Genomic DNA, 23,781 nt, shown 5'->3' with positions numbered 1-23,781 from the left:
TCTGGCCAAAACAATACTTCTGGTTAATTTTGAACGCCGCCATGTGAAGAACCTATATGTCAAGTCATTGATTGGGCTGTCCCTTGCACCAACCAGTTGCTAATCAATGATACAGCAGATCGCTTGCCCATGGATGTGTATCTTTCTGGTATTTTTTTTTTCCTCAGTAGGTAACTGTAGCTGCCATCAAAAAGGTCTTCCCAGACATGACGGACCTTCCGTCAGTACTGACTAGGGGAGAATGATGATACTGACTTAGATTCTTCCAACTCAGAAATGTTTATTCAATAGTTTTTTTCCCCTTAAATCCACACCATGTATAGCAACAAATCTGTATTTTCTTGTCCAAGTGCGAAACTAATATATTTTTAAAAAGTTATAATTATGATAAGAACTCCTTCAACGCTTCTCATCTAGAGGTACAGATTGGGGGGGGGGGGGGGGGGGGGGGGTGGCTGGAAACTTAGATATTTCATATAATTCAGTAAATATTATCAGTCATTTCATAAACTTGGTATGTGGGTGCTAAATGTTGTTTCCTTGGCCAACATACAGCTTGTCTTGTGTTAGCTATGGTGTATGGCGGCATTTTTTTTTCTTTTTTTACAAACTGCATTTGTTTTATCAGTCAATATGTTACCATCCTCTGCCTCAATTGTAAACCCAAAATGTCGGCACACGGATGATTTGAAAAAATCTGAGTATGCGTTACTCCTCCTCTGTACAACATACAGTAGAACTGTTTCTCTTGTTCTTTCCTTCAGTAAATGGTGGATCGCAAATAAAGTTCAGGTGCACGCGCCACCTAGTGTACAAGAGTGTAACACTTGCGCCTACTCATCAACTTAGTGGCCCTCCTTTGTACTTCTGGCTCAGGCCACACACACATCCCAAAAAGTAGTCAAAAGAAAATGGATCTTGTGCTATGCTAAGACAAGAAAACTTGTGGTGTTCGAAGCTCAAGAGATTTCATTGAGCGAGAGCTTGCCCCATCCCTAATTATTATTATTTCTGTAGTTATATTTTATTAATTATTTACAATCTGTGGGATATGCACGGTTAAATTCAAATTAAGTAATAAGTGAAATTTGCATGCCAAAAACAAAAGTATTTGATGACTTGTTTGGCTCTTCAACTTTGTGTTGCATTGAAATTAAAGCAAGAATTAATAAAACCCTCGCCAAACACCTTATGCGATAGTACAATTTCACGGCAAAGCAGCATAGTGACGATAAGTAATAGTAATAATATGTACGTCTATTGGTAGATTTGGGTGTGCTAATTGGAGTCTACCTTATAAAAAAAATACATTTTATGGATTGTTAGACAAATGTTCATAATACTAAGTCTATTAACTTCACCTTTTCATTCTGGCCAGCTTTCCAATAGGTGATATTGTAGGTAGCGGTATCATAGACACTCCTGAGGTCTGAGATTGCAAAGTGAGGCTCTTCAATTGCAATTCCAATTGTAGCACCTTTGGAAATGAGCGACACATTGGGTGGGCCAATCAAAGCTAAAGAGGAAAAAAAGAAGACAAGGCAATTCAAACATGTTTTTGGTACTTCAGTAGTGTCAAAGTTAAAGATTCTTTTCTCTAGCATAATTGTGCCTTAAGATATGAGATAAATTCATATGAATTCAATTCATCAATGCCCATGCTAGAAATTCAAAAGTGATGGAAGTCAAATCATTTCGCCCCAGTGATATGATTGTGAATACCAATAATCCACGCCCCTCCCAAAAAATGTTTGTGTTTTGTCGAAAAGAAAGTTAGCATTCTAAAATAAAATACTTTGTAAAAACTTAGAAAAATAATGTAATTGATTACAACGCAAAGAAATAAACTGTTGAGTGAGAAAGCAGTATTATACACTTATGCAAAAACATACAAAGGATAAACATGGCCCATCAAGCCGTGGTGGATGCCCAGTTAGCTGTAAGGTGAGGTCAGCCTGACATAGTGAAAGTTCAGCATTGCTAACTGTGGTGGAAGCTGAATGTGGTGGAAACCCATATAATAATGGGTGTGACTGGTGCAGTGAAAGCCTATGTTTTTGTCTCAGCTACCTATTGTAAGAGCCTGGCTTGGTGTGTTGAGGGCCTCCCTAGCTGCAATGGGAGGTTAGCCTGGTGTGGAAGTCTAGCTAGCTGCGGTGGGAGAATCATCTGGTGTAGAGAGGGCCCATGTAGCCATGGGGGAGCCCCAATTGTTGTGGGAGGCTGGCCTAGTGTGGTGGAAAAAATCAACTATCTGTGGTGAAAACCCAGGTAAATGTGGTGTTGAGCCAGCCTGATGTAGTCAAATATCCTCTAGCCATGGCGGAAGCCTGGCCAAAGTAATGAAATCCTAGCCTGGTGTGCATGAAGTCCAGAAAGCGTTGGTAAAAGCCTGGCTTATAGTGATAAAATGAGAAAATTGTGGATGTTGGCCATGACATATTTAAAGGAGAAAGTCAATCATTGCATGTCAGACGGAAAGGAGTCACGCGCCTGAACCATCAGGATAGAAATGGACCAGAGCCAGCCTGCAGGCTGGGGTAATAACCTAGCTGTATGGGAAGAAAAGCAGGTAGCGGTCCAAGCCATTGAGAGTTTACTGCATCAAGACACATGAAACCCTGCCCAAGTTTCACACTCGGCCACAGTATGATAATTAACACAACATGACTGCCGACCAGTTGTCTACTACATCAATGGGCTGCTCAAGTCCTCAAGTACATCACTGTCTCTTTTTTCAGATATATCCCAAAAAACAGAACAAAATAAGTGGTGTAAACTTGTATAGTTGAGTTATTGAGCAGTTCATCTTTTGTAGCGCAAGAAATATGGAACTCGAACTTTGATTCACCACTACTATGTCAAAAAGAAAACATATTTTTCCAAAGTTGTTGTCCCAGGCCTGGAAATAGTGCAGTCCAAATTTGAAGTTGTTCGAGTGAACTGTCTACAGACAAAGGGGCGAACGTATGACCCCTGTAAATGTCCACAAATAAACAAAACTGCCATCCATCGACTTTCTATAGCCGCTTATCCTCACGAGGGTCACTGGATTGCTGGTGCCTACCCCAGGTGTCTATGGGCAGTCGGAGGGGAACACCCTGAATTGGTTTAAGGCATTTGCAAGGCACACGGACTAACAACCATTCACACACCAAAGGACAATTTAGAGAGTCCAATACACCCAATGCATATTTTTGGAATGTGGGAGGAAGCTGGAGTGAACCCACAGGGGCACAGAGAGAAAATGCAAACTCCACACAGGGAACCAGAGCAAGCTGGAATTGAACCACGCATCCAATGTGCCACCCTGGACCAAAATTGACATCCAAAATGTTAATGCTCATATTCTGTACATCCTAACACATGGCTGGCATATCTCGGGTAACTATAAAACTGTAAAATATCATAGGTTTCACAAGTCCCGTTTAGTGTGCAAAATGTGGTTGTTTTTTTTTGTCCATGTAGATCGCTAAAAATTAGTTTGTTTGTTTTTATGAGGAAAAAAAAGATATGAACTGGTTGCCAGCTATTTGCAGGTCAATTAAAGAAAACCACCATTCATGCTGACAATCTCGCCTAAGGACAATTTAGAGTGTCCAATACACCTACCATGCATGTTTTCGGAGTGTGGGAGGAAGCCAGAGTGCCTGGAGAGAACCCACGTTGGCATGGAGAGAGTGCAGACGCTACACTGAAAGGCTGGAACAAGTTGGAATTGAATTTCGGATTCTTAACAGTGAGAATGACATGCTAATCACTCTTCCATCGTGCAGCTCCACTTCTAAAAAAATGATAGGGAAAAAAAACACTCACTGTCTCTTTCCAAGATAATTTGTTGACTTTCCACCCAAGAAGAATGTTCTGCCCCTTGCTGTGCCCGCACTCTGGCTGTATACCTTCCGTAAACACTGAGTACGGTGTTGATGCTGCTGAAGTCACATTCAAGAGATGAGATGTTCACGCAACCCATGTGGCATGATTGGACAGACGTCCTGTGGAGAAAACACAATGCTGTTGTTCTCTTTTACGACGACGTAACATAATTTTAAAATTAAGTCTATATTTTATACATGAGACATTGGCATACAAGGTCAATGAATATTTTGGCTGTTAAAAATTGTTTTGGTGCTCAAATCACATTGACTTACTTGCATTCTGTGGTGTATAAAAGGTCACCGTTTATCCCCTCAGGCACATCCCACCTCAGCACCAAATTCATGTTCATGGAGGTGAGACGGACATTTCTGGGTGCGCTGAGGACAGCTAAAACCACAACAGTCAGGCACACATATTAGGTTTTACAATGTTAATATTGTGATGCATTGACTACTGAATTATTATTGACCAGCAGGGGTTTCTCTCTCTCTCTCTCTCTATATATATATATATATATATATATATATATATATATATATATATATATATATATATATATACTGTGTATATAAGCATATATAAGCATTTGGAGCATTTCATAAACTTTATGCGTGCGTCGTGACATACATTCATTGAGTAAAAAAAAAAACATGTGTTACGTGAAGTTAATTGAAATAAACCATTTATTGTAATAAATAAATATCCTTATATATGTCTATAATCCTGCCAAATTGTGTTTGCATTTCACAGTCTGGGTCTAGCGCCTGACGTCAGTTAAAACATCTGTAAAGACAGGGTCAGTTTTCCTTATCTTCGCAAATGGTCGCTCATAGTGTAAAAGTTCGACTTCCCAACTTATTCAAATGTAGTATAAGAAGCGCTGTCTAAACTTGGGCTGAAGTGCTATTGAATTACAAGATAAGATGCATTACCAAATGACAGCTGACTTAAACAGTGGCTTACCTGCAGCTCCACTCGACGATAAGAATAGAATTGCAGCATTTAAAATAATTGACGGCATATCTCTGAACGTGTTTCATCAGGTTGGTCCAGTTGGTGACGTATGTTAATTATTTTCATTCAAGGCATTTCCTGGAAGTCGATGTTAACTCGAGAAAGGCAGACCCAGATATAAATTTGAGTAGTTCTGACACGCCCCTTTTGATTCAAAGCCTTGGGGGGGGGGCACAAATGTGAGTGTGCGGGGGGTAAGACAGGAAAATACAAATAAAAAAAAACGAGGGATGGCCGCAGATTTAACGTGTTGCATACGGTTGCGCACAACGTCGCACAGTTACTACAATGGAATTCAGAATAACTTTTTACAGATGTTACAAAGTGCCTTATGAAAATCGATTAACAAATGCGCAAATTACGTCGTTTTCTGACAGTACAACGTCCATAAAACATGGCCTCCACGTAGTTAAGTACTTTTGATCAGACTAGTGGGCAAGGACATAGACATAAGGCACAAAAAGCCTGCTTTGAGCTGTCACTAGGCTCGAAGCCGTCAGCGTGTTCGCCATATTTATTGTGGCAGATTGACTCCTGACGTAACGCAACTACGCGTGTTGAAGCGCAGAGAAAGCGATTCAACAAAATTACCCCCATTTAATCATTCACATAAAACATATTTCGGAAACAGGTAACAAACAACGTATAAAAAATGTAAAAGTTTTGATGTACAACGTTCTTAAGCGTCTTACAAATAAACTATTATTACCGACGCACTTGTGAGGTCAGCGGTTAAGAAAATAGACTGATTATTATCTTTAGAATAATTGAAGTAAGTAAGTAAGTAATTGAAGTAATTTTGAGGTACTATTGCGAAGCCTGGACAAGAAATGAGCTGCCAGTATGCTATATCTTATCCTATACTCTATCCTGGTGGCCAAGTTGCGCACACGCAATAATGAGCAGCGCTGTGTTAGCAGATGTGACAAACTGTCATTTTATTTCTATGTAAGAATGTCATTACTCAATGATAAGTTGAAATATAATACAGTGCTATTTTCCACGTTAAAAACATATTCCTTTTTTTTGTTCTTTTAGGAGGCTGAATAGAGCAATAATAGTTCTATTTATTTCACTAAAGCAGTGCTTCTCAAATACATTTTGCAAAGCCCACCCTAGGAAAGAGAAAATATTTCACATATAAGTATAAGTAGTATAAGTATACCTAAAACTGTATCATTTTAAACGTCTACAAAAGGAAAATGCAAAAGAAACCAACTTTCAACAACTGTTAACTACATTTATTTTATTTTTTTTTAACAGCATTTATACAGGTTAAAGGGTTGTCTAAGTCAGGGGTGATCAGCAATTCTGGGCCTCGAGGGCTGGTGTCCTGCATGTTTTCCAGTTTTCTCTCTCAAACACACATGATTCAAATGGTTAGGATTATTTTCAAGCTCCAGGAGAGTTTGTTGATGAGCTAATGGTTTAAAGCAGGTGTGTTAGGGAGAGAAAACTGGATAACAGGCAGGACACCGGCACTTGAGGCCCGGAATAGACCCCTGGTCCAAGCAGAAAAAAACACAAGTACATCAAAGTGCATGAAAAAAAATCTTATTTTTATCACAAGTACACTTCCCATGGCAAAAACAAATCCCTTTCCCCAGGGTCATCCACATGCTGAGTTGAGCATATGTAAGCATGTGGGCCCCACCTTTAACACTTTTTTTTTTTCAAACCCTTGTTACAGATGGATGCACGTAAGTCTAAAAGTGCAGTCTGGCAGTATTTCATTTGGTAAACAACACCACGGAAGGCTGTGTGCAAAACATGCAATGGTGAAATCAGCATGGGAGCAACAGTAACAACAAAATTAAAACACCTCGAAACTGTTGTCCCACCTCAGGATTCATCACCCTGACTTTTGTCAAACTTCAAAGATGAGTCATTGTAATTATATTTAACTTTTACTGTATATTCTATGGAAAATTTTAATTCAACTTTATAAGAGATGTTTGTGAGTCTAGGAACTTCAGACACTTCTGGAGTTATTATTTTCTATTTGTGTGGTTCAATAAACATGCTTTAGGCATTTCAATGAAGTTCAGCGTTTGCATTATTAATTTTTTTCTACGCCAATTTTTACACTTTTACTTTAAATGAATATCAGCTTCAAATATCAGTTATTGGCCTCCGCTGACCACTAATAATCAGTTATCAGCCCTGAAAAACCCATATTGGTCGATCCACAACACATAAGAAAAAAGAAATGGACTTTTATTATAATTATGATAATGATGTCAAGTTATATTAGGCCAGCAGAGAAGGGCTTGCTGGCTCTGATGGCCCATCACTGATGTTCTTAATGAACCCAAAAGACTCATTAATATCAAAGCTGAATATTTTTGGAAGTTGGAGTGGGGCTTTTTTAGTTTCAGCTATTTTAGAAGGATATCTGTGTGTGCAGGTGACTATTAACGTGTGTAATTATGAGGAAACTTAACAAAAAACAAATATATACCCATTTCAATTATTTGTTTTCACCAGGGAAATTAATATAACAGCTCAACATTCACATATATACATTTCTGATATTCAAAAACAAAACAAAAATGAATCAGTGACCAATATAGTCATCCTTCTCCACACTCAAAAGCCTGCCATCCATGGATTCTGTCCGTTGTTCAGGGAGGTGTACTGTTTTCCCTCCTTGTAAATCTCACATTTGATGAGGGACCACAGGCTCTCTATGGTGTTCAGATCAGGTGAACAAGGAGGCCATGTTATTAGTTTGTCTTGTTTTAGACCCTTTGCCAGCCACACTGTGGAGTACTTCTGTGTACTGGACCATTGTGATGAAGCATTGTCCTGCATTAAAATCATGTTTTTTCTTGAAGGATGCATTTTTCCTATACCACTGCTTGAAGAAACTGGCAGTTGGTATAGCTTGACTCCATCCACAACCCCAAAAGGCCCCACAAGCTCATCTTTGATGATACCAGCCCATACCAGTACTCCACCTCCACCTTACTGGCGTCTGAGTTGGACAGAAGCTCTCTACCCTTTACCGAACCAGCTACGGGCCCATCCATCTGGCCCGTTAAGACTCACTCTTATTTCATCAGTCCATAAACCCTTAGAAAAATTAGTCTTGAGACACATATTTCTTGGAAAAGTCTCGACGTTTCATTTTATGTGTCTTGTTCAGTGGTGGTTGTTTATCACAGACTCTCTTACCTTAGCCATATCTCTGAGTATTGCGCACATTGTGCTTTTGGGCACTCCAGTGATGTTGCAGCTCTGAAAAATGGCAAATCTGGTGGCAAGTGGCATCTCGGCAGCTTCATGTTTTACTTTTCTTGGTTCATGGGCAGTTATTCAATAAATGAATCAGTCATTAAACAATGGGAGACAGAATGCTGTTAGAGAGGATGTTGCAGTTGGTAGACGATTTAAAAAAATATGTATTAAAAAAAATTAAAACTTTCATATACCATCTTTTTGCATAAATATCTGATGTTATGACCTGCCTGCGGCTTATAGTCCAGTGCGGCTTATCCGTGGCAAAAGATGTTTTTTTTTGGTCTATTTTTGCTGCTGCGGCTTATATACAGGTGCGGCCTATAGCCCGGAAAATACGGTATATATATGGGCAATTGCGGACTCGTACATATTTTCAGACGCGATGAATCAAGTCCTTTACAGATCAGTTAACTGACCAACACCTCAGATCCATCCTGAGAATTGCCACAACAAACCCAACTCCGGACTTTTTATCACTGGCAAATAAGAAAGACAATCTTCAATGACAAATTAAATTAAATTGTAGGAAGTGAGAATGGATAGTAAGTTGCTTATTTCACTGCCCTTTAAACTCCATGCTTGTAATATCAACGAGTTCCTCAGTTAGGTTGTTGTTGTTGATTAGAATGCGAGCTGGGTCACGAGCTTCAATGAAGACCTGTGGGAGAACAACAACACTTAGGTGAAGTGATGTTTGAGTACATCATATATTTTTTATATATTGTGTGTATGTGTACTACTATTCTAATATTAATATTGATAATCAAATGGGATCATTTTACTTTTTTTTTTTTTTGCTGGTTTGTCATTTAAAGTCCTTTCAGTATGTGGACCCCCTTCTACTGTCGTCATTGGTCCGTCATTTTGCGAAATTTGCCCAAACTGTAATCATTGGTCAGTTGGTCTGTCAGTCTCCTGGCTGGTTTCTGGCACTTCCTTCATTTCTTCAGTCGTCAAAATTCATCCCTTACAAAAAAAAAAAACAACCTTGCCAAAGAAAATTATAAAACATTATCTGACAACTAACCCCAAAGCTAAACCTTACGGTCTTCACGTCAACCACTCAATCGTCATAATACGGTAGACAAGTTTATGTCGAGTCAAAGTACTACACTAAATCACAATTTATTAAACTGGCACTAGACTGCTATGCTACGTCCACTAGAGGGTATTCATCACCATGCGGTTTTGTTTACATTAAGTTTACATGTGAGTTCATACCAACTAGGGGTGTGCCAAAAAATATATATTTTAATCTGAATTGCGATTCTTATTCACAACGATTTAAAACGATATAATAGGTCATTAAATTATTAAATTGATACATTCTCTGTCAGCTTCCATCCTAAGCGCTGTGTTTCTGTTCTGCCTTTCAGTTACAGTAGTTTGTTCTAGACGACGCTTGCTATGCTTTTATTTTGCCGCAAACTGTGCAAACAGGAAGCTAGGTGACCTTTCGAGTGTGGTAGTTACACAGTTGAGGAAAAAACTTGCTCGAATCTATGCCCATTGAGACGTGTATTGAACTCTTACAGGAGCAATGCCTGTATGCATAATGTTGTTTGTTAAATTGTTATTATCATATTTAAAAGCTTAAGTGACATACGGTAATTGCTGTCGAATTGTCAGCTAATTTAAGTTTCTCTTTTACAACTGCTGTAAATGCGTGCTAATGAAAGACATGGATGGTTTGTTTTTCGACATTCACTTTACATTCGGGGACTGTCTGCAAATTACACGTTTCAGTGTGAAAAAAATGTTCACTAAACTCAATAAAATAACTTTTTACCATACTTTTTGCTGTAGTAGATCATACGTGTAATGCCCTGACTACTACAGGTGAGGTGAAAAAACACTTTATATGGACAAACTATGCATTTTATAACTGAAAATATTCACTAAAAAACAATTAAATGACTTGTCTCTTTTTGCTGTAGTAGGTCCAAATGTTAATGCCCTAACTACTACAGGTGAGTTAAATGTGAAAAACCACTTCATATGGACATACTACATTTAATAACAGAAAAATACTAAATAAAAATCAATTAAATGACTTTTCTCTTTCTTTTTGCTGTAGTAGGTCAAAATGTTAATGCCCTAACTACTACAGGTGACTTTATTGTGAAAAAACACAATGAAAATGACTCGATTGGATATTGCAGCAGTCTATTAAAAATATGGGCCCGTTTACATGTGTCTTTGCACACAGCGCAGATGGCCAGCAACTTATGAAGCGCTAACACATTAATTCGAAACAGAAAACAAACGTGAATAAATGACAACGATACATACTCAATGTGTTACACATGATTCATGTACAATGGGTAAGTACATACATACAATGTTCGATTTAACTTTGAAGTGAATTAATTGAATGGCGACTCAATCAGTAATATATTATTTGTACACACATTAGTGACAATTAACAGGGGGAAAGTGTTTGCCCCTTTTGTCTCGATGGCAATGGCACAGACGAGCAGAAGCTTGCACTCGCTTTTGGCTTCATTCAATCAATCAGCAAAGGGGAACACAATTTTGGTTTTGTAACCGGATGTAGACCACGTTCTTTTTCCTGTTTGGTGCTTGCTGAACTGTGGAATTGATGCGGCAGTGTGCGTGGCGGACCAGATTTTTCAAGTCTTGCGTAAAGTTGACGGGCCACAGTGGACCGTGGCGGAACAGAGCGGACCGTGGTGGATGCTGTGGCATCGCTCTCATTCATTAACATGGGTGCGTTGTGCAATGGCATGGCACAACGCAACGGAGCGGAACCTGGCGGATGTGGTGGAATCGCCCTGTAAGAGCTTGCTTTTTAGCAGGAAAATCAGTCAGGAAATGTAACCGCCCTTGGCCACCACCGAGTTCTATCTGCACCAGATCCCTTAAGCTCATCCCACAGGTGGTTAGAATAGAAGTGGGACCCCCGTTGCATTTTCAGGCTGTGCCCCATGGATGCAGGCCTGGTCACCAGACTCATGCCTTCGAACCCCAACTTGCTGCAGAGGGGGGCCCCAGTGAGCCGTGCCCAGGTTCACGCAATCCAAGTCCATTTAGTCATGCATTTAGGGTCATATGAGCCATGCTTTGTCTGGTCCCTCAACTTGGATCTGTTTGCCATGGATGACCCAAACAGGGGCATAAAGCCCCAGACAACTTAGGCCCTAGGATCATTGGGTCCCCAAAGCCCTCTACCACAGGCGCCGACTCACAGAGGGGTAGTGCAGGCATTAATATTATTAATCATTAATTATAATTATTCATTCATCCATTTTCTATAGCCCCTTATCCTACCAAGGGTCGCAGGCTTGCTGGTGCCTATGCCAGCTGACTTCAGGCAGTAGGCAGGGGACACCCTGAACTGGTTGCCAGCCAATTGCAGGCCAATATAGTTTGTCCGGTACACCTGCCTTACGTGTTTTTGGAGTGTAGGAAGAAGCCGGAGTGCCTGGAGGGAACCCATGCAGGCTCAGGGAGAACATGCAAACTAATAATTCTAATTAAATAACATTGCTCTTCACAGCAACCTGAGGTACACCACAGGGGCTCTGTCTTTTAAGGAACCATTAAAATGTAGGCATTAAAAAACAACATTATTTATTATTACTCACAATATCGGGTAACTTGTATGTAGGTTGCAGCCACTTTTTGATCCTCCGCTTCTGAAAGAGTGGGATGTATGCTACAAAAGGTATTAGAATAACAAGCACAGCCACAATGGCAAAGCTTTTCACTTTTTGGTTTGTTCCTGGGCCTAGAAGACAAAGAAATATGTACATATTGTTTAGTATTTTTACCGCATTTTAAAACATCAGCATTCGAATAAGTGACCACAGCCACGACCCACAAGACCTCCTAGTGCAGAGGGTTCCCTCTGTAAAAGACAGGAAGCCAATTCAGTGATTTTAAAATCCAGAGGTGGACAGTCTGTCAATACCGGTGGCAAGTCCGTTACTGTTGGACGCCCGTTTTGACAACGGACCACTGAATGAGGAGAAACATTTTTAAAACAATGGACTAAGACTGAAGAAGGGGTAGATTTCATCCGTCAATTTGATCAGTCAATGTAACTGTCATCAGTCACTCCAAATTTCTGAGCAATGATTAGACTGCCATATACAGTACTTGAGAGAATGCAAGTAAAGCGGGCCCCCATGTTATGAGATTAATCCGTTCCGCGGTTGGGCTCGAAAGGCGAATTCACCGTATGGCGGGTAATCCAAAATTATGTTAATTAGTGAATGCGTGCAACGCTTACAAAAACCTTAGGTAAAAACATCACAGCTTTATACACATATTAAAAATTAGTAACATAATCAACTGTACAGTTAAATTAGATAACATAAATATATACAAAGGAAAAATGACATTTAAAACTCCAGGTAAAAACATCAAAATTGTACATACATATTAAAAATTGGTACCAAAATAGAATAGTAAGTGCCACGTATACATATTCCATCAGAAAATATAAATACAAAATGTAGAAAGGATTTATTTACCTTTGAGTGGCGCTTGTTATGCCCGTATTAAGTAAGGGTAGCCAAGGCATAGTAAGTGCCACGTATACATATACCATCAGAAAATATAAATACAAAATGTAGAAAGGATTTATTTACCTTTGAGTGGCGCTTGTTATGCCCATATTAAGTAAGGGTAGCCAAGGCTAGCTTCATATTTCGTGATTATCTCCAGCTTCGTTTCCATATAAATCATCTTCTTACTTCTCCCTTTAAAATCACTAGCAATCTTGGGACCCATGGCTAACCCATTCAACTTGAATTTAGCAGTAAAATGCACTATAAATACGGTTTTGAAACCACTCACAATCAAACAAAGCTTTACCGTTCCGCCATTTTGAAATGAGTGAAGCCGACCAATAGCAGACCAGCATTGTAGTGACGCGTTGCATGGCAGCAGTTTGACAGCAATAGTAAATAAGTGCAATTACCTAAAAACGCCAGCAGATGGAGGCAAAACAACACAAATACAGCCAAACCCTGAGGGTCATAACAGTTGTTTTGGTCACAAAGACGGGAAAATACTGTAAGGAGGGGATGAAAAAACTCAGTATTCCAAATCGCAACATGAAGAAAACGTAAGCCAGGGACGCTGTAACATGAGGGTCCACTGTATTAACAGTCTACATAGGCAGCAACTATACATAATGCAACCAGGAAAAACTAGCTGAGTACTAAAGCATTACTATGCAGGACTTTAGTGAGAAAGAATCAATAATGGGTTGCAGTGAGTAACACACAGAAATTACTTTCTCCTCATTGAGATTGTCAATTATGGCTGAGCGGTAAATGTTTGAGCTGCGTGTGACAGTCATGGTTTAAATGAAATGAAACGCACACATGTACAAAATCTTGTTCAGGTCTTATTCTTGTCCCGGTCTAAAGTACAAAGCCAGGTTTAGAATGAAGCATTAAGAGACTTTGGTGTTACTTTGCTTTTCAAAAAAATGACTAAAATTATTTGCACATAGTTGAGCATAGCACTCTCGGGTTCCTTTATGCGGCAAAGAAGTGATGTCATTCAGGTTACCAATTTACTCTTTAAACCAAATTACTCTGATTGTCTCTTATCCACGAAATGCTCCGTTAATTAGCTTGTGAGAAATGAAATTGCAAAGAAGAAGGCATTATCTAGGAAATCAAACTCAGCAACACCTTGCTTTTTACATTGATTTTGTGTTGTCTATCTAAGTCTTCCCCAACATTTTCTGTGTCACAGTTGAGACAAGCATGTTTCTTTTGCGGACCAGAAACTGAGGTGAGGGTGACTTACTAAACTTGGTAACTTAATAACTTAATAATTCGGTAACTTGCGAAAAATGAATACGCCTGTTAAATATAATCTAAAAAAATGACATTATATATATATATATATATATATATATATATAATTTTTTTTTTAATTATACAGTCATACAAAATTTCAACAATTTTCATTTTCAATTTTCTCACCACTTCACGTGCCTCACTTTTTACAGCTCAAGTGCTTTGAAAAATTGCAACATTTTCATCCCACTCGAAATATATAAAGACATCAAATGAACCCTCAGGTGATATTTTGCCCATTTTGTGGTCTACACATATTCCCGTGAATTGCCGACGAACCCAGAGGTGAAACATTTTCCCTTACGGTGTCTTCCTGTAAATCAGAAATATGGTCCATCTATTTTCTGGTTTGTCTTAATTGTAATGTGTTTCAGCTTTTGTTCAAATGTTTTATGCATGTTTCACAGTTTGCTCATTTATTTTGCACTTCAGGGCCACTGTACAGTACGAATGAGCCAAAAATGCTAAATGCCCACCTCTGCTAAAAAAAAAAAAAAAAATCAGCGTAATTGGCTCCGACCCTCTGTATTTGTCAAGACACGTGCTGTCAAATTATATACTAACTTAGTAACATTAGTAAGCTTGAAATGCTGTTTTTGGGAGATGAGAACGCAGGACATTACAGGAATCAACCCCATTGGCGTTACAGTCTAAGCATGTTGGCCTAAGAGAAAAAGAAGTGGACTCTGCCTACTGTATGCCCTTGGACAGATGAAAAAAACTACTACTGTTCAACTAAAAGAAAAAAAAAATAGCTGAACAGATTAAAGATTTTTCTTGAAACTGGAGTGAGTTCTCGTTCCTCCAGAATTTGATGTCCAACATGCAATTAAAAGCAGGATGAGGATACTAATAAATCCCAAATTGGTTGTCCCTAAGTTTGCGTTTGGTATAGAAGGTATAGAATAGGGGATGTCCTTGATTTTTGTAAACTGGGCTTGTCACTTTTATGGAGTACCTAAAGTGCCAAAATTCAATTAAAAAAATATATCATTCAATCATTAAATAATTAAATGTTTCATTGTTTAAAGTGTCATAAATATTGGATTAATGAAATAAAACATTTATTTAATTAATGCCACATTTAATCAATTAGTGACAGATTTATTTAATGAAACACCTGATTGGTTATCCTGCTTCTCAACCATGGCAGTTCCTCGCACCTGATTGGTTATCCTGCTCTTTAAACCAAGACAGAGCAAGGTACCAATCAGGTGATAGTAGACGGTGCCAAACCCTGTTTAGCTCAAATCTTGTTCAATCCAATGCTTTGGCGTGAAGTGTGGCGGCTCTGAACATGGAGAACTTTCTTAAGCTTTCAAACGAGTTAGGTAGAGAATAGATATTTTAGACCTTGCTAAGTATGTGAAAGCAGGGCCTGCACAAACTAATTTTATACAACGTAAAGTGGAGGAATTTTGGTTAATTTCTATACTGTCTGATCACGACATTGACTAAAGAGTGACCAAAGAACTATCCACAATGGTTACAACCCCTTCTCTGGCTTGGAATGAGGAGCAGGGTAACCAATCAGGTGTTAGAACTCACCCATCAAACTTTGACAAGCGAGGTTGACAGATAAAATAAATCCATTAATCAGTGTGTCATTTATTAAATCAATGTTTCATTAATTAATTAAAATTGTCATTAAATAAATGTTTCATTATTTAAATGTGGCATTAATTAAATAAATGTTTTTTAAGTAATGCAATATTTAATTAATTCATTAATCATGTATTATTTATTAATTTATTTATTTGGCATTAATTGAATGTTTTTTTTTCAGTTAATGGAAAATTTAATTAATGAAACATTTAATTATTTAATAACCATTTTATTTAATTATTGAATGGTACATTTATTTATTCAATTTTGGCACTTTAGGTCCTTTATGCCAGTGGTCCCCAACCACCGGTCCGCGGATCAACTGGTACCGGGCCGCGCGGGCTGCACCCGAAATAATGTTTTGGAGATGATTTAGTTTAATGGTACGCGCACACCCACCGCGAACGAGGCGAAAAAGCGGAGCGTTTTGTATTGTAGTCAATGGAGTTCGCGTGACTGGGCGCGATTGCACGTCGGGCGACGTGATGGATGCAAATGGAGTGACGCGAATGGCCGCGTGCGGTCACGAGAAGCGAAATTTCGCCTTTCACGTGAATTTTTTTTTTTTTTTTTTACTTTTTCCGCGTTTCGCGTCTCCACAGCCAATCAACTTCAGGAACATTCAACGGCTCACGCAGTGGGCTGGAATGAATCATGGCGGCCGCTTTGCGGTCACCGGGAGCGATCCAACACGGCCAGCTGAGCTTTCAATACAAAACAGAGCCAAGCAAGAGCACTCAACTGTCTTGTAGAAAGGCGGAAGCGAGAACTTGGGACAACTGGTATGTGCAGGGTTTGCTTCACTTAACAGCTGTTGAACCGTTGTTACTGTGCTAAGCTAACAATAGCTCAGCATTGTCAGCACAATATTTAGCACGGTCTCGGACACTTGATTGCGACATTGAAACTTTTATTTTTTGGCAGGCGAGTATTGCTGCAAAGAATAAAGGTGCTGTCGGTGAAATTATAATTGACTCCTGACTCCACCCCCCCATCCCACCCCGCCCCCGGTCCGCAATATAAATCTAAGGCGTTGACCGGTCCGCGGTGATCAAAAGGTTGGGGACCACTGCTTTATACGCTTTGAGACGATTTTATCTCAAAAGGGCTATAGGTAAATTAGCTTGACATTGAAATTGGACATAAAATCTAGATCTGTCTTGGCTTTTTTTAATCAAGTCAGGGGATTACAAATCTATTGCCTCCCCAAAACGATATTGGCATAAAACAGAAAATATGAAGTGTATGTTTCTAAGTAAAAGTCAAGAAATAATCTTAAATGTTGTCTCACCTGACTGAGGGATGACTTCACACTGGGTGCAGCTGGCCAGCCCGATAGGAAGATCGAAGTATGTGTACTGAACATTTGTACAGTAGCGCATTCCCTCCTTTAAATTGTTAATGGACACAGAGGAAATGGCGTCTTGATATTTCTGTTGAAGAGAATACATTTCCAAGGTAGCTATTATTATCCATGATGAACAGCTACAAAATAAACTAATATCAGCTCATAAATCAGTAGTATCCTTTGCAGATGAGAGAAGTCACACACATCCACGCAGCCGCTGGGGGCCCTGAAGCCAGCAGGTATCTGGCTTCATTTAATTGATTCATTTTAAATGAAAAATGTTCTACATCTTACACATTGTCCCTTTTAGTGCCTTGATTTTTGTTGTGCCCAGTGGTGGGGCATGAGGGTCAGCAAGGCCTTCTCTGCTGGCCTAACATAACCTGACATCATTATTGTAACTATAATAAACTATAATAATTATAACTATAATAAAAATCAATTTCATTTAAAATTTATGTTTACTAAATGTATATATTTTATAAATAAAATTATTCTCCATATTCTGTTCTTTTCGTGTCATACTGTATCCATTTGGTTACTCCCCTTCCAGTATTGTAGTTTTAGGTTAGAGTTTTTAGCCAATTAGAATTTAGCTAACTTGTGTTGCCATGCTGTATGAAATCTGCCTGCATTCAGACCCATTTGAGGGCACAGGCAATCTACAGTTACGGGCTTCTGTGCAGTGTGCGAAGACATATGTGAACGTGCCCATACAGTAAATAGCAAATCAAGTCATAGGGTGGCCATCTAGAAGCCTCACGTTGAACGTGACGTGGTTGGATCAACCGTGTTTAATGTTGAAAAATTGAAGTTGTTAAATAAAGTTATTTTAAAAAAAAAAACGTTTTGGTCAACCAACCTACACCATGTTCCTTGGCTGATATGCACTGAAGGCGCAGTGTACAGGGAAGCCAGACCCGCGGAAATTTAGCAGAAAAATCAAATTAACTCACGACTTTCAGCTTTGGCGTCCATGTCAATAGAAAAGGATTTATTATTTTAAATGAAATGCACAGACAAACTCTACAAGCAAGTAAATGAAGTTGATCTGAGGAAAGACAGAAAAATGGATTTTGTATTGATATAAGTGGGGGACAGACGTTTTGGTGAGGCAAGCATTTGATTTATTTATTCATTTTTAATATGTTTTCGTAATTTTATTTCATTCATATTCAATTTGTGGTAAAGAAATAAAATGATGTTCTTATATAAAACTGCAATTTGTAATTTAGCATACAATCTTGTTAAAGATTGCCTGCTCTTAGTGGACTTCATTAAACTTTGTGGACAAATAATTTCAAATTATTATGAAATAAGTTTTGGCAGTATCACGTACAATGATAAGTTTTAATTGCTGATGCGAGTTTATTGATGTTCAAATGCTTCGGAAAGTAGCCTGTGTAGCCCAGTAATGCGTAGGTGTGCTTCTGAGGGGTATTTATTTGAGTCGAATCACTGAAGGAATAAGTGTGAAATGCATGGACCTCCACTGGTTGTGCCTAATATTAGTATTCAATTAGTTTAAATGTCATGGCTATACTGAATTTCATTACTGATTTTCTGCAAAAAAAAAAACATAGTTGCAGCACAAAAAAAACACCAATAGTAATAAGGTAAAGCATGTCTGAAATTGACCAATGTCCATTGAGTTGTTTAGTATGAGTATTATAAAATTGAGAAATTAAAAAAGGAACACAAGAGAAAGAAAAAAATGAAAACCAGATTATTTGAGAGCAAAAAGCCAATGGCATTGTTTTGGTGAATTGGCCCATATAACATAAATGTATACAATATGCACCCTATATACATATCTATGTAGATATCTATATTAATTTGAGAATGTGTTATTTCATTTCATTTATTCTTCTCCTTTCGACTTTTTGCTTCAGGGATCACCACATTTAATTATTTCTTTGAATGAATATATTTTTTTGAGGTATCGGATTGGGACTCTGTATTGGCAGATCACTGAGAACAGTCTCGGTCTCGGGTGCCAAAAAAGTGTGATGGGGACATCCCCAGTTACCATTGTTATTTGCTTGTTATTCTCATGCCTTTCTATTAGTCTCACTGAATGTGTATGCATTCATACTAATGTGGATCAAAATGTTTTACCTCCAAGCGTTGTCCCTCTTTTCCGAAGTAAATTCTATGTTTTATGTGGAAACCATCTTGAGAAATCCCACTGTTTCTACCTAAATGAACGGTCAAGAAGCCAGGCCGTGCACTCAGGTGAACTTCAGGACTGCAGGAGTTACCTGTAGGGGATATAAAAAACAAACAAAGATGGATCATGTCTCGCTTGGGCATCAGACTTGACAACATAAATTAAATACACAAACCTCTATACCAAAAAAAACAAAACAAACAAACCCCTATACCAAAAAAAAAAAAACAATCTATGTTTTTGGTACAAGCTGATTCACACTTATGCTGAACGAATTGTGCATTTTCAAGAAACCTTACAATTTACATGATCTTGGGTAAATTGTCTTTCATCTATATAGGGTTTTTTCACTTTTGGTACTGAAGCACTTTACATTGACTAGTCATTTACTTACTGAAGACACGGTTTTCAGGATTTAATTTTGTTAAAAATCCCCATTAGCTAGTGCCGAAGCATCTAGCTAGTCAGGAGGGTTCCGTTGTCTTGCTTAAGGACATTTTGACATGGGCGCCATGGTCAGGGATTGACCCTACAGCCTCATAAACCTTTATTTAGTAATATACATATTAGGAGGGAAAGAGTTCACTGAATCCTCAACTTCTGGTTCAGTTTGTCTGTGCAATACAGATATGAAACTAACTCATGACACAAAGTGTCATATTAAGCCTAAGTGATGGGATTTTGGCTTTTTAAAAGGGAGCCTTCCATTCACAAACTAAAGACACAAGAGCCACTCTAAAAGACTGACTTGTTTGTGTTTTTTAGTTTATTTTAAAACATCAATTATTTAATCCAGAAAAATAACATTAGGATATGTCCCAATTCTTTGGTTATTTTGGCTAACTTTATTGCTTGTAATGTTTAATTACAATGCATATTTTACTCTTTCACAAGATTAAATGTTTCTTTCTTGTCTTGAATGATTGCTTCTATATGGATGGTCTTTGGTCTTTCACTTGTAAAGGTCTTTTTCTTCAATAAGGCACTCAGCGCTATAGACTGCTACTCATTAACCTACAGACGACACAGCATCAAGAGAAACTAGGGGCTCAGTACAGTATTTTGTTTCAGGACACTTACCATGTCTACTACAAGGTCTGACCAGATCTGAAGTCAGCCCACGCCGCTCTGCTCGCACAGCCAGCATAACACAGCCATTTTCTGCCTCGGCTTTAATGAAAGTGACATTACAGGAAGTATAATCCATCTGCTTGCAGGTTGGAATGTCTTTCCAAAAATCTGAGTCAAAGCTGAATTGAGAAAAACAGAAGCAACAGAGAAGTCAGTTGTCATTTTTGATTATCACTTTTGTTTCTGAAACAATTTGATAAAATAAGGACAAATGCTGGTAAATTTAGTCATATTATATTTGTGACCATCCCTTGGAGCTCCACCTGGCAGGTGTAACAAAAGGCCAAAATGTGAGCAGCCATCGAACCACTTACTATTTCCGGGTCTTTGCCCATATAACTAGCACCTCAGTACAAGTGTTGTACTTTGTACGTCCCTCATATTACTCAACGCAAGCCTTGTAGCTTTGTTACATTTTGTCCCATCACTACTGTTCTGACCCTTACAATAATAATAATAATAATAATAATAATAATAATAATTATCATAATAATTATCATAATCATAATAATCATAATCATTATTATTATTATTATTATTATATTTTGCACAACAGTACAGCATTTTGAGATTTATACAATTATTAGTATGAAAATCCTGATTACTTCAATCATTGTAGCATCTCTCTTGGACTGTCTTTTATATGAAAAAGAGTTCAAGACAAAAGAAAATGCAGACATGTTTACATGAAAATGAAAACATTGAAATGAAAAGAAGCACTGAGAATGAATTAGATAATTTCTGACCGTTTTTAACAGAAGATATTCATCTTTTTACATTTAAATAACTTAATCATAAATAATCCCTTGAAGATTTTTTCACTCTCAATATTACAGTTAAGAGAAAAAGGTTCAATTAATACCACGTAATGACTTTCAGTCCATTTCTCTACATCATCATTCTCTGCTTGAAGCTTGTATGTGAGCAAAAATATTGCAGTGGGAGGGGTGGGCACAATTTGCATATTTATAGGTTATATTATATTGTTATTAATGTAATTAATTATGGCATTTTTATATAACGTATATCAATATTCATCAGAAAACTTGCAATTCCATTTTTTCCTAAAATCATTCAGTGCACTCCACCCCAAGTGTCATTTGTTTATCGCCACGGTTCCCCCAGAATGCCTGCCCCGCTGCAGAAAAATTGTAGCGGATAACCGGTGTACAGCATTAATAATTATACAGAAAGTTTGGAGACTCATGCTACGCACCTGCTGTACATCACAGTGTAAGTGATATTGCTCTCTTTTAAGACAGGAGTCCAAGTCACCTGCCAGTTATCAAACTGGACCTCTTGTGGTGGAGCTGGCGGAGCTTCGCTGGGTACTGGAGAAAATAAAAAATGAAATGTAGTGTTAGGCTTGTTTGATAGTTTTTAAGTATTGATATGAATTTAGTACAACTGAGATTAACAGAAGGAATGAAAAGGACAAAAGGAGGAAAGCTAAAAACAATATTAACCCTGCTAAAAAAAATCTAGCAGGGCCTAATCTGGAATCTTTGCTATTGGAAGATGGCTGATGCTAGTTTGAGCTGGCCGGATGCTTGTGGACCACCATGTCACGTGATGATCATAGCATAGCATAGCATAGCATATCTATCTATCTATCTATCTATCTATCTATCTATCTATCTATCTATATATATATATATATATATATATATATATATATATATATATATATATATATATATAGAGAGAGAGAGAGAGAGAGAGAGAGAGAGAGAGAGAGAGAGAGAGAGAGAGAGAGAGAGATGTCCCACACATATGTATATAGCGATAGAGCACATTTATTATTGCAATTTTAAAATTAATAACGGTCTAAATTTTACACACTGGGGCCTTGAGGCTATAAACAAGTAATTGTGGTATAATTTGCCATTTATACTAGAGGTAGGGAACTCTAATGCCTCAAACGCAGTTTTTGATGACTTCCTCTTTCAAAACACCAGATTTAAATGATCAGGACTGATATCAGGCTTCCATCGACCTTGCTGATGAGCTGCTCATTTGAGTCAGGTGTGATGAGAGAGGGAGCCGTCGAAAAAGGAAGGATACAGCCATGGAGTAACCGGAGTTCGCTACGACAGATTTAAACTTCACTTTCAAGCAGTTTAATGTTTGGATTATTTAGTTCGCTCACTAGGAATAGAAGAGAGTGGTTTCATGAGAGATGATCAATAAACTAACTAACTAACTAACAATAAAATAACTATAAAAGGCTACATACACCCTACTCTAATCAACCCAAATTACATCGAGCTGATTATTTCTTTTCGTTTAATATATAGCACGCTAAAAATGTAATGAGGTTTAGTTTAAATAAACATGTAATAAATGTATACGTACTTACCTTGAGTCACGAAGTGTAAGCATATTAGGAGAAAAAACATTGTGACCGCGGTTAGTCATGCCAACGCAAGGGTCGCAAACATACCCAACGATCATAAATCATTGGATTCTCATTTCAATTTGTCAGACAGGCGGGGACAAAACGCAAGTCAAGATAGGAGTTTTGAAACTAATATTAATGGTTGACACTGGTTATTTCTCTTACTCGTGCATATTCAAACTGTCAATGTGCACTACCGCCACCTTCGGATTTGGAGTATGAGTACAACTGGCTTCAATAGTGAAGTCAATGTATTAAGAGCGTTGTCTGTCAAGACAGTGATTTTACTCCTTCGTATCCGTAGTTTAATCATTCGTATTTGTAATAGCTTATACGAATACGAGTGTAAATTGTGTATCAATTTTTTGTGTGGTCTTAATTGTGGATTGTCAAACAATTGCAATCAAAGGCTACTTTATTGGGGGGGGGGGGGGGGTCCTGAAGCGCATTGATTTTGGATGTTCTGTTTTTCTCCGATGTCAGCGGTGTGTAACAAAATACATACAGCTATACAGAGCCCTGGGTTCAATGACACAAACAAAAAAAAAAAAGTGGACTATAACAACCTTTATTTTTTATTTTTATTTTAGGTATTCAGTCCACTATTTAGCTTGAAACATGCTTCCATGGAAGGATTTAAAATAACAATATAGTTGCACAATTGTATTGTTTTCGCCACAAAGGGTTTTAAGTAAATCAGGTTGTGACAAGTGAAGAAGCAAATGTCCTTAAGGTTCATCAGATTTAAGATTTTGCGAAACGTGGTCTTTACTATTTAAGTTATTTTATTGGAAGCACGTTACAAGCGTTGTCAGCTGCTCAACAATATTTAAACGGTGACAATTGTAAAAACAGTATAAACATAGTATAAACATTGTCAAATTTGACAAATGCCTTACATCCATGAAGCCCATGAACATACCTCAAACCAGGCACTAAAACGTTTAGTTTCATAGCAGTACAAAGTTTGAAGAAAAAAAAACAACTTGAGACAATTGGTTAAAAACTAAATCCTGATCAAAAATACCATGTTTATTTGACCAGTCATGGTCCAACTGAAATGGTTTATTTCAGGATGCAGCAGTAACACACCCAACATGCACACAACATATTCACAAAGCATGTGATATTGACAAGCTAGATTGGCAGA

At 38.0% G+C, this 23,781-nt stretch overlaps 3 protein-coding genes across 3 annotated transcripts in view; all 3 read right to left on the bottom strand.

Moving 5' to 3' along the window:
* Positions 1-5,070, bottom strand: part of il10rb (interleukin 10 receptor, beta) — a 44,367-nt gene extending 39,297 nt beyond the window's left edge. The window contains exons 1-4 of the mRNA XM_088415736.1: positions 4,843-5,070; positions 4,152-4,266; positions 3,817-3,995; positions 1,362-1,516 (exon numbers count right to left, since the gene is read on the bottom strand). Of these exons, the coding sequence (XP_088271862.1) occupies positions 1,362-1,516; positions 3,817-3,995; positions 4,152-4,266; positions 4,843-4,900 (507 nt within the window). The 5' untranslated portion in view covers positions 4,901-5,070. The remainder of the gene's footprint in view (positions 1-1,361; positions 1,517-3,816; positions 3,996-4,151; positions 4,267-4,842) is intronic.
* A 1,049-nt stretch (positions 5,071-6,119) lies between these two features.
* ifngr2 (interferon gamma receptor 2) lies at positions 6,120-22,778 on the bottom strand. Its single transcript, XM_088415735.1, has 7 exons — positions 22,593-22,778; positions 21,450-21,564; positions 20,183-20,352; positions 19,051-19,193; positions 16,876-17,017; positions 11,745-11,887; positions 6,120-8,794 (listed from the first exon to the last, which is right to left on the bottom strand). The coding sequence occupies exons 1-7, from the start codon at positions 22,630-22,632 to the stop codon at positions 8,693-8,695; spliced, it is 855 nt and encodes a 284-aa protein (XP_088271861.1). The 5' UTR covers positions 22,633-22,778; the 3' UTR covers positions 6,120-8,692.
* Positions 22,779-23,183: 405 nt separating this feature from the next.
* The window catches only part of rrp1 (ribosomal RNA processing 1), an 18,957-nt gene continuing 18,359 nt past the window's right edge, over positions 23,184-23,781 (bottom strand). The window contains exon 16 of the mRNA XM_088415551.1: positions 23,184-23,781. This exon is cut by the window's right edge and continues 306 nt beyond it. The gene's annotated coding sequence lies outside the window, so the exon portion shown is untranslated.

The sequence above is a fragment of the Hippichthys cyanospilos genome, chromosome 5 (assembly GCF_059441005.1).
Source record: "Hippichthys cyanospilos isolate Australia breed blue-spotted pipefish chromosome 5, RoL_Hcya_1.0, whole genome shotgun sequence".
NCBI lineage: Eukaryota > Metazoa > Chordata > Actinopteri > Syngnathiformes > Syngnathidae > Hippichthys > Hippichthys cyanospilos.
The sequence above is the reverse complement of the archived record's forward strand: the minus strand, read 5'-3'. Positions and strand labels throughout refer to the sequence as shown.